Genomic DNA, 15,814 nt, shown 5'->3' with positions numbered 1-15,814 from the left:
TACCTGAAAATACCTACGTACCTAGCATAATTTCCTGTTCAAATCAATTTACGTTAGGAAAAAGATGCCTTGTCTTTGTTCCATCACCAAAGAACCATGACTTTTCAAAGGCGAAGTTTCTTTGCTTATCAGCCTTGAAAAGTTCATCCATGCAATCCACAGAAATACCTAAGTTAATTCAGACTGGCAATGTCAATGAACTACTTCAACCTCTTTTCAAAATCTTACGACTTCAAAGATTCCAAGTCTCTAAATATCAAGACATGTTTCTGTGTAGACTGTTGCAGTTTTTGGCAAGCTCACTTCTCTTACAACAGTGTTCTTGTTTAAAGCAATCGCGGTTACCACGACCGGGAAATAGTATCATGTCCCCTAAATCGTCTTTGACTTTTTTCCACGATACAAAGCTGCTTATTTTGGTAAGTCCCTCAAAAGTATGCGTTGCTATTTGATAAACATCAAACTGGTTAGAAATCATCGATGTCTGACCGTGTTTCACTAATCAGTTTTCAAAGGTTCATTTCTTGATTCATTTATGGTCGTACTGAGGTGCAGTTATTCTCTTATTCATATTCGCTTACTTCCCTTATATCTTGTATGATAAGTAACTGGTTCTGGGTAGCCTGACTTCCGAAGATAGACCTAACTTGCAGTTCGCGGTTTCGGGTTTTTATCTGTCCTCATAACTGTATTGTGTATTCGATGGTCATTACTCATTCTTATTCTCGCACTTTTGTGCATTAAGAATTATGAAAAACTTACGGAGCGTTTCAACACGGTTGTGAGTAGTGATTGTTCCGTCAGATTTAGTGACTTGAGTTAAGGTTCTCAAGTTTAATAAACGGGGCTAGTTAGACTGCTTTATAAGCGTTCGTGCACACGCCACAGCGTCTGTACAGTACAGTCATCCCATTTTCTTAAAATTCTTTACATGGTTCTTAAAAATGACAAGTCGCCTTCAGAATAAGTAATAGCTAATCGGTCCTATATCTATATCTATCTAATCTATCTATCTATCTATCTATCTATATATATATAGTTTACATACGGCACTTCTACTGCTGGATGTTTGCAACAGGTTTATGTTGGAAATGCGGTCGCAAATTTTGGTCTAAGATCCCAACCTAAACTATTTTATATTGCTCGTCAGACCTCTGATTGTGACTTTTTCTACACTTGTTTTGTAACACCACACAACTCAAAAATGCACAGTATCTTCTGTTGTGCCAGCTTTCCAAGTAACAAGCGAGTCACATTTTTAAGATTGAAATGCCTCCTTGTTTTCATTTTCTGCGTTATGATTATGAAAATTTGTTCGCCAAAGGTAGGCTGTCTTGTGCAAGTGTCGATAGTTCATCGACTACGTAAATCTCACGACAAAATTCCACCCCTGGTCATGTAACTAGCGAGATTCTTCAAGGTACGCTGTCTTCAGAGTAAATTGGTGACCGTTTAGTATGAGAACGTTTGGATTGTTTGAAGGCAGTCAGTCAGTCAGCTACAACGTAGGACAAGGCACATATGTGCATCGGTCCAGGTTGCCATACCGCATCGGCACAACGAAATGAACACCGGATTCATAGCAGTGGTTAGGTCAAAGGTGGTAATATATAAGAGAAAGATTGCATATAGAGATATAGTAGAAGAAAGAATTGGTTCGTAGAAAGAAAGATATGAAGTGATTTTAATCTCTTATTTTAAAGGAAAACGGAGTGTATGCACCGACGCCATTGTGATCGATTCTGAGCCATGTCACCAAGAGTCTCCAACCATCGGTTACGAAAGTCACGCGGACCCCAACCAAGTAGTCTGCATCTACCAACATGGCTCAGACTAGAGGTTAGTGTCTTCAAGCACTGATGCCACGTTTTGGTTTGGCCGCCCCTAACTTTCTTCCAACCATCTCCAATACCGGATAGCATTGCACGTCGTGGTAGTCGATGTTCAGGCATACGTAACACGTGGCTCAACCATCTCAGTCGATGAAGATTCATAACCTCATCAACTGATTTACCATCATAACCTAATACCCTGCGTCTAACCTCACTATTACTAACCCGGTGATCCCAGCAGATGCCAGCAATATTTCTAAGGCATCTGTGGTCCAATACTAATAACTTACGGGTGTCTTTTACTCTTAATGGCCATGTTTCGCTGCCGTAAAGTAAGACAGAACGGACTGCCGTGCAGTATACCCGTCCTTTTATTGATAGACGGATATCTCGCCTTCGCCAAAGGTGACGTAAGTTGGTAAAAGCCGAACGAGCTTTTCGAATCCGTGCTGAGATTTCGTCCGATACCGGCCCATTAGGGCTGATCAGACTTCCAAGATAAGTGAAGTTGTCAACGCGTTCGACTACTTCACTCCCTATCCTTAGTTCAGGTGTTGACGCAGACCAGTCCTGAATCAAGAAATTGCATTTGGAGGGAGAGAAGCAAGCAGACATTAGTTGTTTGCGTTATTTTTATTTTAACACAGGTATTGGTACAAGGAGGCACCAAATACATATGCGCCACACAAATCTCATTTGATATGTGTGAGGGCTGTAATACTGCCCGGGTGCCCAAACCGAAGCAGGTGGTATTCTTAGAGAGCCACACCCGGAGCCTTCGACCTGAAGATCTGTTCCACAAGGCAGTGGAGCGTCGTAAGGAGATGCAGTCCCACGGTAACCGGTGACCAACAATAGGTTCATATGCCTATTGTCTCCTCAGGATTCTGGAGATTATGTGCACCATTGGTTTGGAATCAGGGTTTTCCAACCCCCTAGGTAAACTCTCCATGTCCACCAACCCGGGTAAAACGCCAAACATTCGCTTTTCGTCCTATCAATTTCATAAACAACACCCCCTCCACGAGAAGGCAGTGAGTAAGAACTCCCTGGCAGTGGTTGTATGCACGTGGCCATGTGAGAGTATTTCGAGAGGAAGAGTTGGCTCCAAGTTCTTTGCGTTGAGTATTAGGTAAGTGCTATCGTATTTTTCAGACGACACGGTTCATATATACAGGTTTTCCTTATAAAATTTCACATCTTGGGATGTTTATGGTTATCCCACGTAGCAATCGAACTGTAGTGTGGCCAAAATTTCAAAAACAGGAAAAATCAAGTAGATGAGATCTTTAGACAGCTTCCGTTTTATTACTGACAGGATAGCTAAGTGGTTTTGTCATTAATGACATCCTATGCGTTTCTAGTGGTTAAGGAAACAAGTATTTTGATTTAGCTGAGCTTCAGGTCCATGTATCTTGCTTCATAGCATACGTTTTGTTGACGTATACTACTACTGCTACCCGGTTCCTTTGGCTGTGACAGGTTTAACTAGATTCAAGCCTGTGACACTAAGGCTCAAGTAAGTCGAACTGCAAATGTTGTAGCTTACATTAGAACGTATAATCCTAGTTGTTGAAATACCTTGTGCCGAGAGTTCTATATTGTATCAAAATATAATATTAAATACAGCCATTAATAATAATAATGACATAACTTCACTCAGCATGGTGTTTCAGCCAATTAAGGCTGATCAGGCCTCATCTGGTGAAACCGATATGGCTATTCTGGAATAAGGTTTCGTGTTTCAAAGGCTCAAAAACCCACTATGTGGATGTAATTGGGTAGAGAAATCGTTATCCCCAGGACTTGGCGCACTAGAGTGTAGTCATCATGCGTACTGGTAACAACCTGTTTCACTGGGGATACACATAGGTATACTTACCTTGTGAGCAAATATACATCACATGCTCACCGGTAACACAAGTTTTCACTCATATATCCCATAGCATACATATGAGTATGTTCACCAATTCAGTATAGATTGTCGCCCCTCCCTTCGAGCGTATTCGCTTTAAGTGTATGTCTCTTACGCATTACATGGATACCGTTGGTACGAAGACTTTCGTCCGTGCACTTCATGACACACATAAGCATAAGCATTCTCAGGAAAGGTTAGTGGTCACCTCTCTCTAGTAATCGCTACCATATCGTTTTGTTGTCTTCGACCGTTATATCTTGTGACCCGATTGCCCTGTTAGTGGATGACGTAATAATACCGTCAATCAGAGAGCAGTGAATTATCGACCGAACCAAGGACGCGTAAACACGTACGAGCAGCCTAGGGTCCTAATTGATCCTGCTTTCCGCCTAGCCCAGCTGGTTAAGTCCAGAACGCCAATCTCAACCTCTGCAATATGAATCATTATATTTCAAACATACTGAGTTTAGATACCAATCAAACAGACCACAACGTACCATAAAATAGAAAACAACATTTGTACAAGATTTAGACAGGTGGATGTGAATGTGGGAGGTAGTGACTAATAGACAGGACACAATTCAAGAATGGTAAAATGTATAGGTCAAAATAAAGCTTATAATAAGAGGAATATGAATATGAATAGCTTAGTTATTTAACAATTATACGGTAAAAATATACGTTTAGTATTGGTCCATAAATGGATCCCAAAGTTACCATTCGTTATGCTTATCGGGACCTAACATCGACCACTTGTGTTAGGCTTCTGGTTTTTAAGACAGTGCAGCTTACGTCCCTGTATCCACCTCACGCGCGTACCCTTTGCATATATCTATGTACACAAATTACACAAGCCGGTACTCATGTAATTAATATACATATGGCAACCCACAAAATTTTGCAGTCAGTCAGTCAGCTACAACGTAGGACAAGGCACATATGTGCATCGGTCCAGGTTGCCATACCGCATCGGCACAACGAAATGAACACCGGATTCATAGCAGTGGTTAGGTCAAAGGTGGTAATATATAAGAGAAAGATTGCATATAGAGATATAGTAGAAGAAAGAATTGGTTCGTAGAAAGAAAGATATGAAGTGATTTTAATCTCTTATTTTAAAGGAAGACGGAGTGTATGCACCGACGCCATTGTGATCGATTCTGAGCCATGTCACCAAGAGTCTCCAACCATCGGTTACGAAAGTCACGCGGACCCCAACCAAGTAGTCTGCATCTACCAACATGGCTCAGACTAGAGGTTAGTGTCTTCAAGCACTGATGCCACGTTTTGGTTTGGCCGCCCCTAACTTTCTTCCAACCATCTCCAATACCGGATAGCATTGCACGTCGTGGTAGTCGATGTTCAGGCATACGTAACACGTGGCTCAACCATCTCAGTCGATGAAGATTCATAACCTCATCAACTGATTTACCATCATAACCTAATACCCTGCGTCTAACCTCACTATTACTAACCCGGTGATCCCAGCAGATGCCAGCAATATTTCTAAGGCATCTGTGGTCCAATACTAATAACTTACGGGTGTCTTTTACTCTTAATGGCCATGTTTCGCTGCCGTAAAGTAAGACAGAACGGACTGCCGTGCAGTATACCCGTCCTTTTATTGATAGACGGATATCTCGCCTTCGCCAAAGGTGACGTAAGTTGGTAAAAGCCGAACGAGCTTTTCGAATCCGTGCTGAGATTTCGTCCGATACCGGCCCATTAGGGCTGATCAGACTTCCAAGATAAGTGAAGTTGTCAACGCGTTCGACTACTTCACTCCCTATCCTTAGTTCAGGTGTTGACGCAGACCAGTCCTGAATCAAGAAATTGCATTTGGAGGGAGAGAAGCAAGCAGACATTAGTTGTTTGCGTTATTTTTATTTTAACACAGGTATTGGTACAAGGAGGCACCAAATACATATGCGCCACACAAATCTCATTTGATATGTGTGAGGGCTGTAATACTGCCCGGGTGCCCAAACCGAAGCAGGTGGTATTCTTAGAGAGCCACACCCGGAGCCTTCGACCTGAAGATCTGTTCCACAAGGCAGTGGAGCGTCGTAAGGAGATGCAGTCCCACGGTAACCGGTGACCAACAATAGGTTCATATGCCTATTGTCTCCTCAGGATTCTGGAGATTATGTGCACCATTGGTTTGGAATCAGGGTTTTCCAACCCCCTAGGTAAACTCTCCATGTCCACCAACCCGGGTAAAACGCCAAACATTCGCTTTTCGTCCTATCAATTTCATAAACAACACCCTCCACGAGAAGGCAGTGAGTAAGAACTCCCTGGCAGTGGTTGTATGCACGTGGCCATGTGAGAGTATTTCGAGAGGAAGAGTTGGCTCCAAGTTCTTTGCGTTGAGTATTAGGTAAGTGCTATCGTATTTTTCAGACGACACGGTTCATATATACAGGTTTTCCTTATAAAATTTCACATCTTGGGATGTTTATGGTTATCCCACGTAGCAATCGAACTGTAGTGTGGCCAAAATTTCAAAAACAGGAAAAATCAAGTAGATGAGATCTTTAGACAGCTTCCGTTTTATTACTGACAGGATAGCTAAGTGGTTTTGTCATTAATGACATCCTATGCGTTTCTAGTGGTTAAGGAAACAAGTATTTTGATTTAGCTGAGCTTCAGGTCCATGTATCTTGCTTCATAGCATACGTTTTGTTGACGTATACTACTACTGCTACCCGGTTCCTTTGGCTGTGACAGGTTTAACTAGATTCAAGCCTGTGACACTAAGGCTCAAGTAAGTCGAACTGCAAATGTTGTAGCTTACATTAGAACGTATAATCCTAGTTGTTGAAATACCTTGTGCCGAGAGTTCTATATTGTATCAAAATATAATATTAAATACAGCCATTAATAATAATAATGACATAACTTCACTCAGCATGGTGTTTCAGCCAATTAAGGCTGATCAGGCCTCATCTGGTGAAACCGATATGGCTGTTCTGGAATAAGGTTTCGTGTTTCAAAGGCTCAAAACCCACTATGTGGATGTAATTGGGTAGAGAAATCGTTATCCCCAGGACTTGGCGCACTAGAGTGTAGTCATCATGCGTACTGGTAACAACCTGTTTCACTGGGGATACACATAGGTATACTTACCTTGTGAGCAAATATACATCACATGCTCACCGGTAACACAAGTTTTCACTCATATATCCCATAGCATACATATGAGTATGTTCACCAATTCGAGTATAGATTGTCGCCCCTCCCTTCGAGCGTATTCGCTTTAAGTGTATGTCTCTTACGCATTACATGGATACCGTTGGTACGAAGACTTTCGTCCGTGCACTTCATGACACACATAAGCATAAGCATTCTCAGGAAAGGTTAGTGGTCACCTCTCTCTAGTAATCGCTACCATATCGTTTTGTTGTCTTCGACCGTTATATCTTGTGACCCGATTGCCCTGTTAGTGGATGACGTAATAATACCGTCAATCAGAGAGCAGTGAATTATCGACCGAACCAAGGACGCGTAAACACGTACGAGCAGCCTAGGGTCCTAATTGATCCTGCTTTCCGCCTAGCCCAGCTGGTTAAGTCCAGAACGCCAATCTCAACCTCTGCAATATGAATCATTATATTTCAAACATACTGAGTTTAGATACCAATCAAACAGACCACAACGTACCATAAAATAGAAAACAACATTTGTACAAGATTTAGACAGGTGGATGTGAATGTGGGAGGTAGTGACTAATAGACAGGACACAATTCAAGAATGGTAAAATGTATAGGTCAAAATAAAGCTTATAATAAGAGGAATATGAATATGAATAGCTTAGTTATTTAACAATTATACGGTAAAAATATACGTTTAGTATTGGTCCATAAATGGATCCCAAAGTTACCATTCGTTATGCTTATCGGGACCTAACATCGACCACTTGTGTTAGGCTTCTGGTTTTTAAGACAGTGCAGCTTACGTCCCTGTATCCACCTCACGCGCGTACCCTTTGCATATATCTATGTACACAAATTACACAAGCCGGTACTCATGTAATTAATATACATATGGCAACCCACAAAATTTTGCAGTCAGTCAGTCAGCTACAACGTAGGACAAGGCACATATGTGCATCGGTCCAGGTTGCCATACCGCATCGGCACAACGAAATGAACACCGGATTCATAGCAGTGGTCAGGTCAAAGGTGGTAATATATAAGAGAAAGATTGCATATAGAGATATAGTAGAAGAAAGAATTGGTTCGTAGAAAGAAAGATATGAAGTGATTTTAATCTCTTATTTTAAAGGAAGACGGAGTGTATGCACCGACGCCATTGTGATCGATTCTGAGCCATGTCACCAAGAGTCTCCAACCATCGGTTACGAAAGTCACGCGGACCCCAACCAAGTAGTCTGCATCTACCAACATGGCTCAGACTAGAGGTTAGTGTCTTCAAGCACTGATGCCACGTTTTGGTTTGGCCGCCCCTAACTTTCTTCCAACCATCTCCAATACCGGATAGCATTGCACGTCGTGGTAGTCGATGTTCAGGCATACGTAACACGTGGCTCAACCATCTCAGTCGATGAAGATTCATAACCTCATCAACTGATTTACCATCATAACCTAATACCCTGCGTCTAACCTCACTATTACTAACCCGGTGATCCCAGCAGATGCCAGCAATATTTCTAAGGCATCTGTGGTCCAATACTAATAACTTACGGGTGTCTTTTACTCTTAATGGCCATGTTTCGCTGCCGTAAAGTAAGACAGAACGGACTGCCGTGCAGTATACCCGTCCTTTTATTGATAGACGGATATCTCGCCTTCGCCAAAGGTGACGTAAGTTGGTAAAAGCCGAACGAGCTTTTCGAATCCGTGCTGAGATTTCGTCCGATACCGGCCCATTAGGGCTGATCAGACTTCAAGATAAGTGAAGTTGTCAACGCGTTCGACTACTTCACTCCCTATCCTTAGTTCAGGTGTTGACGCAGACCAGTCCTGAATCAAGAAATTGCATTTGGAGGGAGAGAAGCAAGCAGACATTAGTTGTTTGCGTTATTTTTATTTTAACACAGGTATTGGTACAAGGAGGCACCAAATACATATGCGCCACACAAATCTCATTTGATATGTGTGAGGGCTGTAATACTGCCCGGGTGCCCAAACCGAAGCAGGTGGTATTCTTAGAGAGCCACACCCGGAGCCTTCGACCTGAAGATCTGTTCCACAAGGCAGTGGAGCGTCGTAAGGAGATGCAGTCCCACGGTAACCGGTGACCAACAATAGGTTCATATGCCTATTGTCTCCTCAGGATTCTGGAGATTATGTGCACCATTGGTTTGGAATCAGGGTTTTCCAACCCCCTAGGTAAACTCTCCATGTCCACCAACCCGGGTAAAACGCCAAACATTCGCTTTTCGTCCTATCAATTTCATAAACAACACCCCCTCCACGAGAAGGCAGTGAGTAAGAACTCCCTGGCAGTGGTTGTATGCACGTGGCCATGTGAGAGTATTTCGAGAGGAAGAGTTGGCTCCAAGTTCTTTGCGTTGAGTATTAGGTAAGTGCTATCGTATTTTTCAGACGACACGGTTCATATATACAGGTTTTCCTTATAAAATTTCACATCTTGGGATGTTTATGGTTATCCCACGTAGCAATCGAACTGTAGTGTGGCCAAAATTTCAAAAACAGGAAAAATCAAGTAGATGAGATCTTTAGACAGCTTCCGTTTTATTACTGACAGGATAGCTAAGTGGTTTTGTCATTAATGACATCCTATGCGTTTCTAGTGGTTAAGGAAACAAGTATTTTGATTTAGCTGAGCTTCAGGTCCATGTATCTTGCTTCATAGCATACGTTTTGTTGACGTATACTACTACTGCTACCCGGTTCCTTTGGCTGTGACAGGTTTAACTAGATTCAAGCCTGTGACACTAAGGCTCAAGTAAGTCGAACTGCAAATGTTGTAGCTTACATTAGAACGTATAATCCTAGTTGTTGAAATACCTTGTGCCGAGAGTTCTATATTGTATCAAAATATAATATTAAATACAGCCATTAATAATAATAATGACATAACTTCACTCAGCATGGTGTTTCAGCCAATTAAGGCTGATCAGGCCTCATCTGGTGAAACCGATATGGCTGTTCTGGAATAAGGTTTCGTGTTTCAAAGGCTCAAAACCCACTATGTGGATGTAATTGGGTAGAGAAATCGTTATCCCCAGGACTTGGCGCACTAGAGTGTAGTCATCATGCGTACTGGTAACAACCTGTTTCACTGGGGATACACATAGGTATACTTACCTTGTGAGCAAATATACATCACATGCTCACCGGTAACACAAGTTTTCACTCATATATCCCATAGCATACATATGAGTATGTTCACCAATTCGAGTATAGATTGTCGCCCCTCCCTTCGAGCATATTCGCTTTAAGTGTGTGTCTCTTACGCATTACATGGATACCGTTGGTACGAAGACTTTCGTCCGTGCACTTCATGACACACATAAGCATAAGCATTCTCAGGAAAGGTTAGTGGTCACCTCTCTCTAGTAATCGCTACCATATCGTTTTGTTGTCTTCGACCGTTATATCTTGTGACCCGATTGCCCTGTTAGTGGATGACGTAATAATACCGTCAATCAGAGAGCAGTGAATTATCGACCGAACCAAGGACGCGTAAACACGTACGAGCAGCCTAGGGTCCTAATTGATCCTGCTTTCCGCCTAGCCCAGCTGGTTAAGTCCAGAACGCCAATCTCAACCTCTGCAATATGAATCATTATATTTCAAACATACTGAGTTTAGATACCAATCAAACAGACCACAACGTACCATAAAATAGAAAACAACATTTGTACAAGATTTAGACAGGTGGATGTGAATGTGGGAGGTAGTGACTAATAGACAGGACACAATTCAAGAATGGTAAAATGTATAGGTCAAAATAAAGCTTATAATAAGAGGAATATGAATATGAATAGCTTAGTTATTTAACAATTATACGGTAAAAATATACGTTTAGTATTGGTCCATAAATGGATCCCAAAGTTACCATTCATTATGCTTATCGGGACCTAACATCGACCACTTGTGTTAGGCTTCTGGTTTTTAAGACAGTGCAGCTTACGTCCCTGTATCCACCTCACGCGCGTACCCTTTGCATATATCTATGTACACAAATTACACAAGCCGGTACTCATGTAATTAATATACATATGGCAACCCACAAAATTTTGCAGTCAGTCAGTCAGCTACAACGTAGGACAAGGCACATATGTGCATCGGTCCAGGTTGCCATACCGCATCGGCACAACGAAATGAACACCGGATTCATAGCAGTGGTCAGGTCAAAGGTGGTAATATATAAGAGAAAGATTGCATATAGAGATATAGTAGAAGAAAGAATTGGTTCGTAGAAAGAAAGATATGAAGTGATTTTAATCTCTTATTTTAAAGGAAGACGGAGTGTATGCACCGACGCCATTGTGATCGATTCTGAGCCATGTCACCAAGAGTCTCCAACCATCGGTTACGAAAGTCACGCGGACCCCAACCAAGTAGTCTGCATCTACCAACATGGCTCAGACTAGAGGTTAGTGTCTTCAAGCACTGATGCCACGTTTTGGTTTGGCCGCCCCTAACTTTCTTCCAACCATCTCCAATACCGGATAGCATTGCACGTCGTGGTAGTCGATGTTCAGGCATACGTAACACGTGGCTCAACCATCTCAGTCGATGAAGATTCATAACCTCATCAACTGATTTACCATCATAACCTAATACCCTGCGTCTAACCTCACTATTACTAACCCGGTGATCCCAGCAGATGCCAGCAATATTTCTAAGGCATCTGTGGTCCAATACTAATAACTTACGGGTGTCTTTTACTCTTAATGGCCATGTTTCGCTGCCGTAAAGTAAGACAGAACGGACTGCCGTGCAGTATACCCGTCCTTTTATTGATAGACGGATATCTCGCCTTCGCCAAAGGTGACGTAAGTTGGTAAAAGCCGAACGAGCTTTTCGAATCCGTGCTGAGATTTCGTCCGATACCGGCCCATTAGGGCTGATCAGACTTCCAAGATAAGTGAAGTTGTCAACGCGTTCGACTACTTCACTCCCTATCCTTAGTTCAGGTGTTGACGCAGACCAGTCCTGAATCAAGAAATTGCATTTGGAGGGAGAGAAGCAAGCAGACATTAGTTGTTTGCGTTATTTTTATTTTAACACAGGTATTGGTACAAGGAGGCACCAAATACATATGCGCCACACAAATCTCATTTGATATGTGTGAGGGCTGTAATACTGCCCGGGTGCCCAAACCGAAGCAGGTGGTATTCTTAGAGAGCCACACCCGGAGCCTTCGACCTGAAGATCTGTTCCACAAGGCAGTGGAGCGTCGTAAGGAGATGCAGTCCCACGGTAACCGGTGACCAACAATAGGTTCATATGCCTATTGTCTCCTCAGGATTCTGGAGATTATGTGCACCATTGGTTTGGAATCAGGGTTTTCCAACCCCCTAGGTAAACTCTCCATGTCCACCAACCCGGGTAAAACGCCAAACATTCGCTTTTCGTCCTATCAATTTCATAAACAACACCCCCTCCACGAGAAGGCAGTGAGTAAGAACTCCCTGGCAGTGGTTGTATGCACGTGGCCATGTGAGAGTATTTCGAGAGGAAGAGTTGGCTCCAAGTTCTTTGCGTTGAGTATTAGGTAAGTGCTATCGTATTTTTCAGACGACACGGTTCATATATACAGGTTTTCCTTATAAAATTTCACATCTTGGGATGTTTATGGTTATCCCACGTAGCAATCGAACTGTAGTGTGGCCAAAATTTCAAAAACAGGAAAAATCAAGTAGATGAGATCTTTAGACAGCTTCCGTTTTATTACTGACAGGATAGCTAAGTGGTTTTGTCATTAATGACATCCTATGCGTTTCTAGTGGTTAAGGAAACAAGTATTTTGATTTAGCTGAGCTTCAGGTCCATGTATCTTGCTTCATAGCATACGTTTTGTTGACGTATACTACTACTGCTACCCGGTTCCTTTGGCTGTGACAGGTTTAACTAGATTCAAGCCTGTGACACTAAGGCTCAAGTAAGTCGAACTGCAAATGTTGTAGCTTACATTAGAACGTATAATCCTAGTTGTTGAAATACCTTGTGCCGAGAGTTCTATATTGTATCAAAATATAATATTAAATACAGCCATTAATAATAATAATGACATAACTTCACTCAGCATGGTGTTTCAGCCAATTAAGGCTGATCAGGCCTCATCTGGTGAAACCGATATGGCTGTTCTGGAATAAGGTTTCGTGTTTCAAAGGCTCAAAAACCCACTATGTGGATGTAATTGGGTAGAGAAATCGTTATCCCCAGGACTTGGCGCACTAGAGTGTAGTCATCATGCGTACTGGTAACAACCTGTTTCACTGGGGATACACATAGGTATACTTACCTTGTGAGCAAATATACATCACATGCTCACCGGTAACACAAGTTTTCACTCATATATCCCATAGCATACATATGAGTATGTTCACCAATTCGAGTATAGATTGTCGCCCCTCCCTTCGAGCGTATTCGCTTTAAGTGTGTGTCTCTTACGCATTACATGGATACCGTTGGTACGAAGACTTTCGTCCGTGCACTTCATGACACACATAAGCATAAGCATTCTCAGGAAAGGTTAGTGGTCACCTCTCTCTAGTAATCGCTACCATATCGTTTTGTTGTCTTCGACCGTTATATCTTGTGACCCGATTGCCCTGTTAGTGGATGACGTAATAATACCGTCAATCAGAGAGCAGTGAATTATCGACCGAACCAAGGACGCGTAAACACGTACGAGCAGCCTAGGGTCCTAATTGATCCTGCTTTCCGCCTAGCCCAGCTGGTTAAGTCCAGAACGCCAATCTCAACCTCTGCAATATGAATCATTATATTTCAAACATACTGAGTTTAGATACCAATCAAACAGACCACAACGTACCATAAAATAGAAAACAACATTTGTACAAGATTTAGACAGGTGGATGTGAATGTGGGAGGTAGTGACTAATAGACAGGACACAATTCAAGAATGGTAAAATGTATAGGTCAAAATAAAGCTTATAATAAGAGGAATATGAATATGAATAGCTTAGTTATTTAACAATTATACGGTAAAAATATACGTTTAGTATTGGTCCATAAATGGATCCCAAAGTTACCATTCATTATGCTTATCGGGACCTAACATCGACCACTTGTGTTAGGCTTCTGGTTTTTTAAGACAGTGCAGCTTACGTCCCTGTATCCACCTCACGCGCGTACCCTTTGCATATATCTATGTACACAAATTACACAAGCCGGTACTCATGTAATTAATATACATATGGCAACCCACAAAATTTTGCAGTCAGTCAGTCAGCTACAACGTAGGACAAGGCACATATGTGCATCGGTCCAGGTTGCCATACCGCATCGGCACAACGAAATGAACACCGGATTCATAGCAGTGGTCAGGTCAAAGGTGGTAATATATAAGAGAAAGATTGCATATAGAGATATAGTAGAAGAAAGAATTGGTTCGTAGAAAGAAAGATATGAAGTGATTTTAATCTCTTATTTTAAAGGAAGACGGAGTGTATGCACCGACGCCATTGTGATCGATTCTGAGCCATGTCACCAAGAGTCTCCAACCATCGGTTACGAAAGTCACGCGGACCCCAACCAAGTAGTCTGCATCTACCAACATGGCTCAGACTAGAGGTTAGTGTCTTCAAGCACTGATGCCACGTTTTGGTTTGGCCGCCCCTAACTTTCTTCCAACCATCTCCAATACCGGATAGCATTGCACGTCGTGGTAGTCGATGTTCAGGCATACGTAACACGTGGCTCAACCATCTCAGTCGATGAAGATTCATAACCTCATCAACTGATTTACCATCATAACCTAATACCCTGCGTCTAACCTCACTATTACTAACCCGGTGATCCCAGCAGATGCCAGCAATATTTCTAAGGCATCTGTGGTCCAATACTAATAACTTACGGGTGTCTTTTACTCTTAATGGCCATGTTTCGCTGCCGTAAAGTAAGACAGAACGGACTGCCGTGCAGTATACCCGTCCTTTTATTGATAGACGGATATCTCGCCTTCGCCAAAGGTGACGTAAGTTGGTAAAAGCCGAACGAGCTTTTCGAATCCGTGCTGAGATTTCGTCCGATACCGGCCCATTAGGGCTGATCAGACTTCCAAGATAAGTGAAGTTGTCAACGCGTTCGACTACTTCACTCCCTATCCTTAGTTCAGGTGTTGACGCAGACCAGTCCTGAATCCAGCAATTGCATTTAGAGGGAGAGAAGCGCATTCCAAACATTCTGGCATTGTTGCTCAGTGCTACCAAAAGACTGCATTTTGTCAGCGTCTTCACCAAACAGGACTATATCTGAGTATTCTAAGTCGACAAGTGGACCTCCTGGTAGGAGATCAATACCCGAGAATTCAGTCGACGAGAATGTAATTTCCATCAGTAGGTTTATGATGAAGTTAAACAGAAATGGAGAAAGTGGACAGCCTTGATGGACACCACTTGAGGTTGCAAAAGTAGATGACAGTTCGCCATAAGCTCTGACTCGACTAGTAGTGTTCGAGTAAAGAGCCTTCACAAGGTTTATGTACTTCTGGGGTACGCCTTTCAATGACAGACACTGCCACAGAATCTCGCGGTCTACCGAGTCAAATCCCGTTTTAAGTCAAGAAAGACCACCATTGTCGGCCGCCAATAGGTATGCCTGTGTTCTAGAACCTGACGATTGGTGAATATGTGGTCGATGCAGCCACGACCAGGTCTGAAGCCAGCTTGGTTCTCTCGTGTTTGCAGTTCACAAGTCTTAGTTAGGCGTCTGATAATTATCGAGGCTAGTATTTTAGATACTATATTAGTTAAACTAATCCCTCTGTGGTTGTCACAAGATGATTTTGACCCTTTCTTATATATTGGGACGATAAGTGATTGCAACCAGTCAGATGGAATAACGTCTAACTCCCAGATCTTAGCTAAAATATTAGT

At 42.3% G+C, this 15,814-nt stretch overlaps 2 protein-coding genes across 2 annotated transcripts in view; one reads left to right on the top strand and one right to left on the bottom strand.

Moving 5' to 3' along the window:
• Positions 1-212: 212 nt before the first annotated feature.
• The window catches only part of KMT2D (Histone-lysine N-methyltransferase 2D), a 46,597-nt gene continuing 30,995 nt past the window's right edge, over positions 213-15,814 (top strand). Inside the window, exon 1 of the mRNA XM_051215772.1 lies at positions 213-419. The gene's annotated coding sequence lies outside the window, so the exon portion shown is untranslated. The remainder of the gene's footprint in view (positions 420-15,814) is intronic.
• On the bottom strand, positions 4,537-15,100 carry MS3_00007490 (uncharacterized protein). The gene is made up of 2 exons (XM_051215773.1): positions 11,499-15,100; positions 4,537-5,165 (listed from the first exon to the last, which is right to left on the bottom strand). Exons 1-2 carry the CDS (start codon positions 11,946-11,948, stop codon positions 4,866-4,868), a joined length of 750 nt encoding a protein of 249 aa, XP_051066309.1. The 5' UTR covers positions 11,949-15,100; the 3' UTR covers positions 4,537-4,865.

This window comes from Schistosoma haematobium, chromosome 4 (assembly GCF_000699445.3).
Source record: "Schistosoma haematobium chromosome 4, whole genome shotgun sequence".
Classification (NCBI taxonomy): Eukaryota; Metazoa; Platyhelminthes; class Trematoda; order Strigeidida; family Schistosomatidae; genus Schistosoma; species Schistosoma haematobium.
Note: the sequence above shows the minus strand (reverse complement) of the source record. Positions and strands in the feature narration are given on the sequence as shown.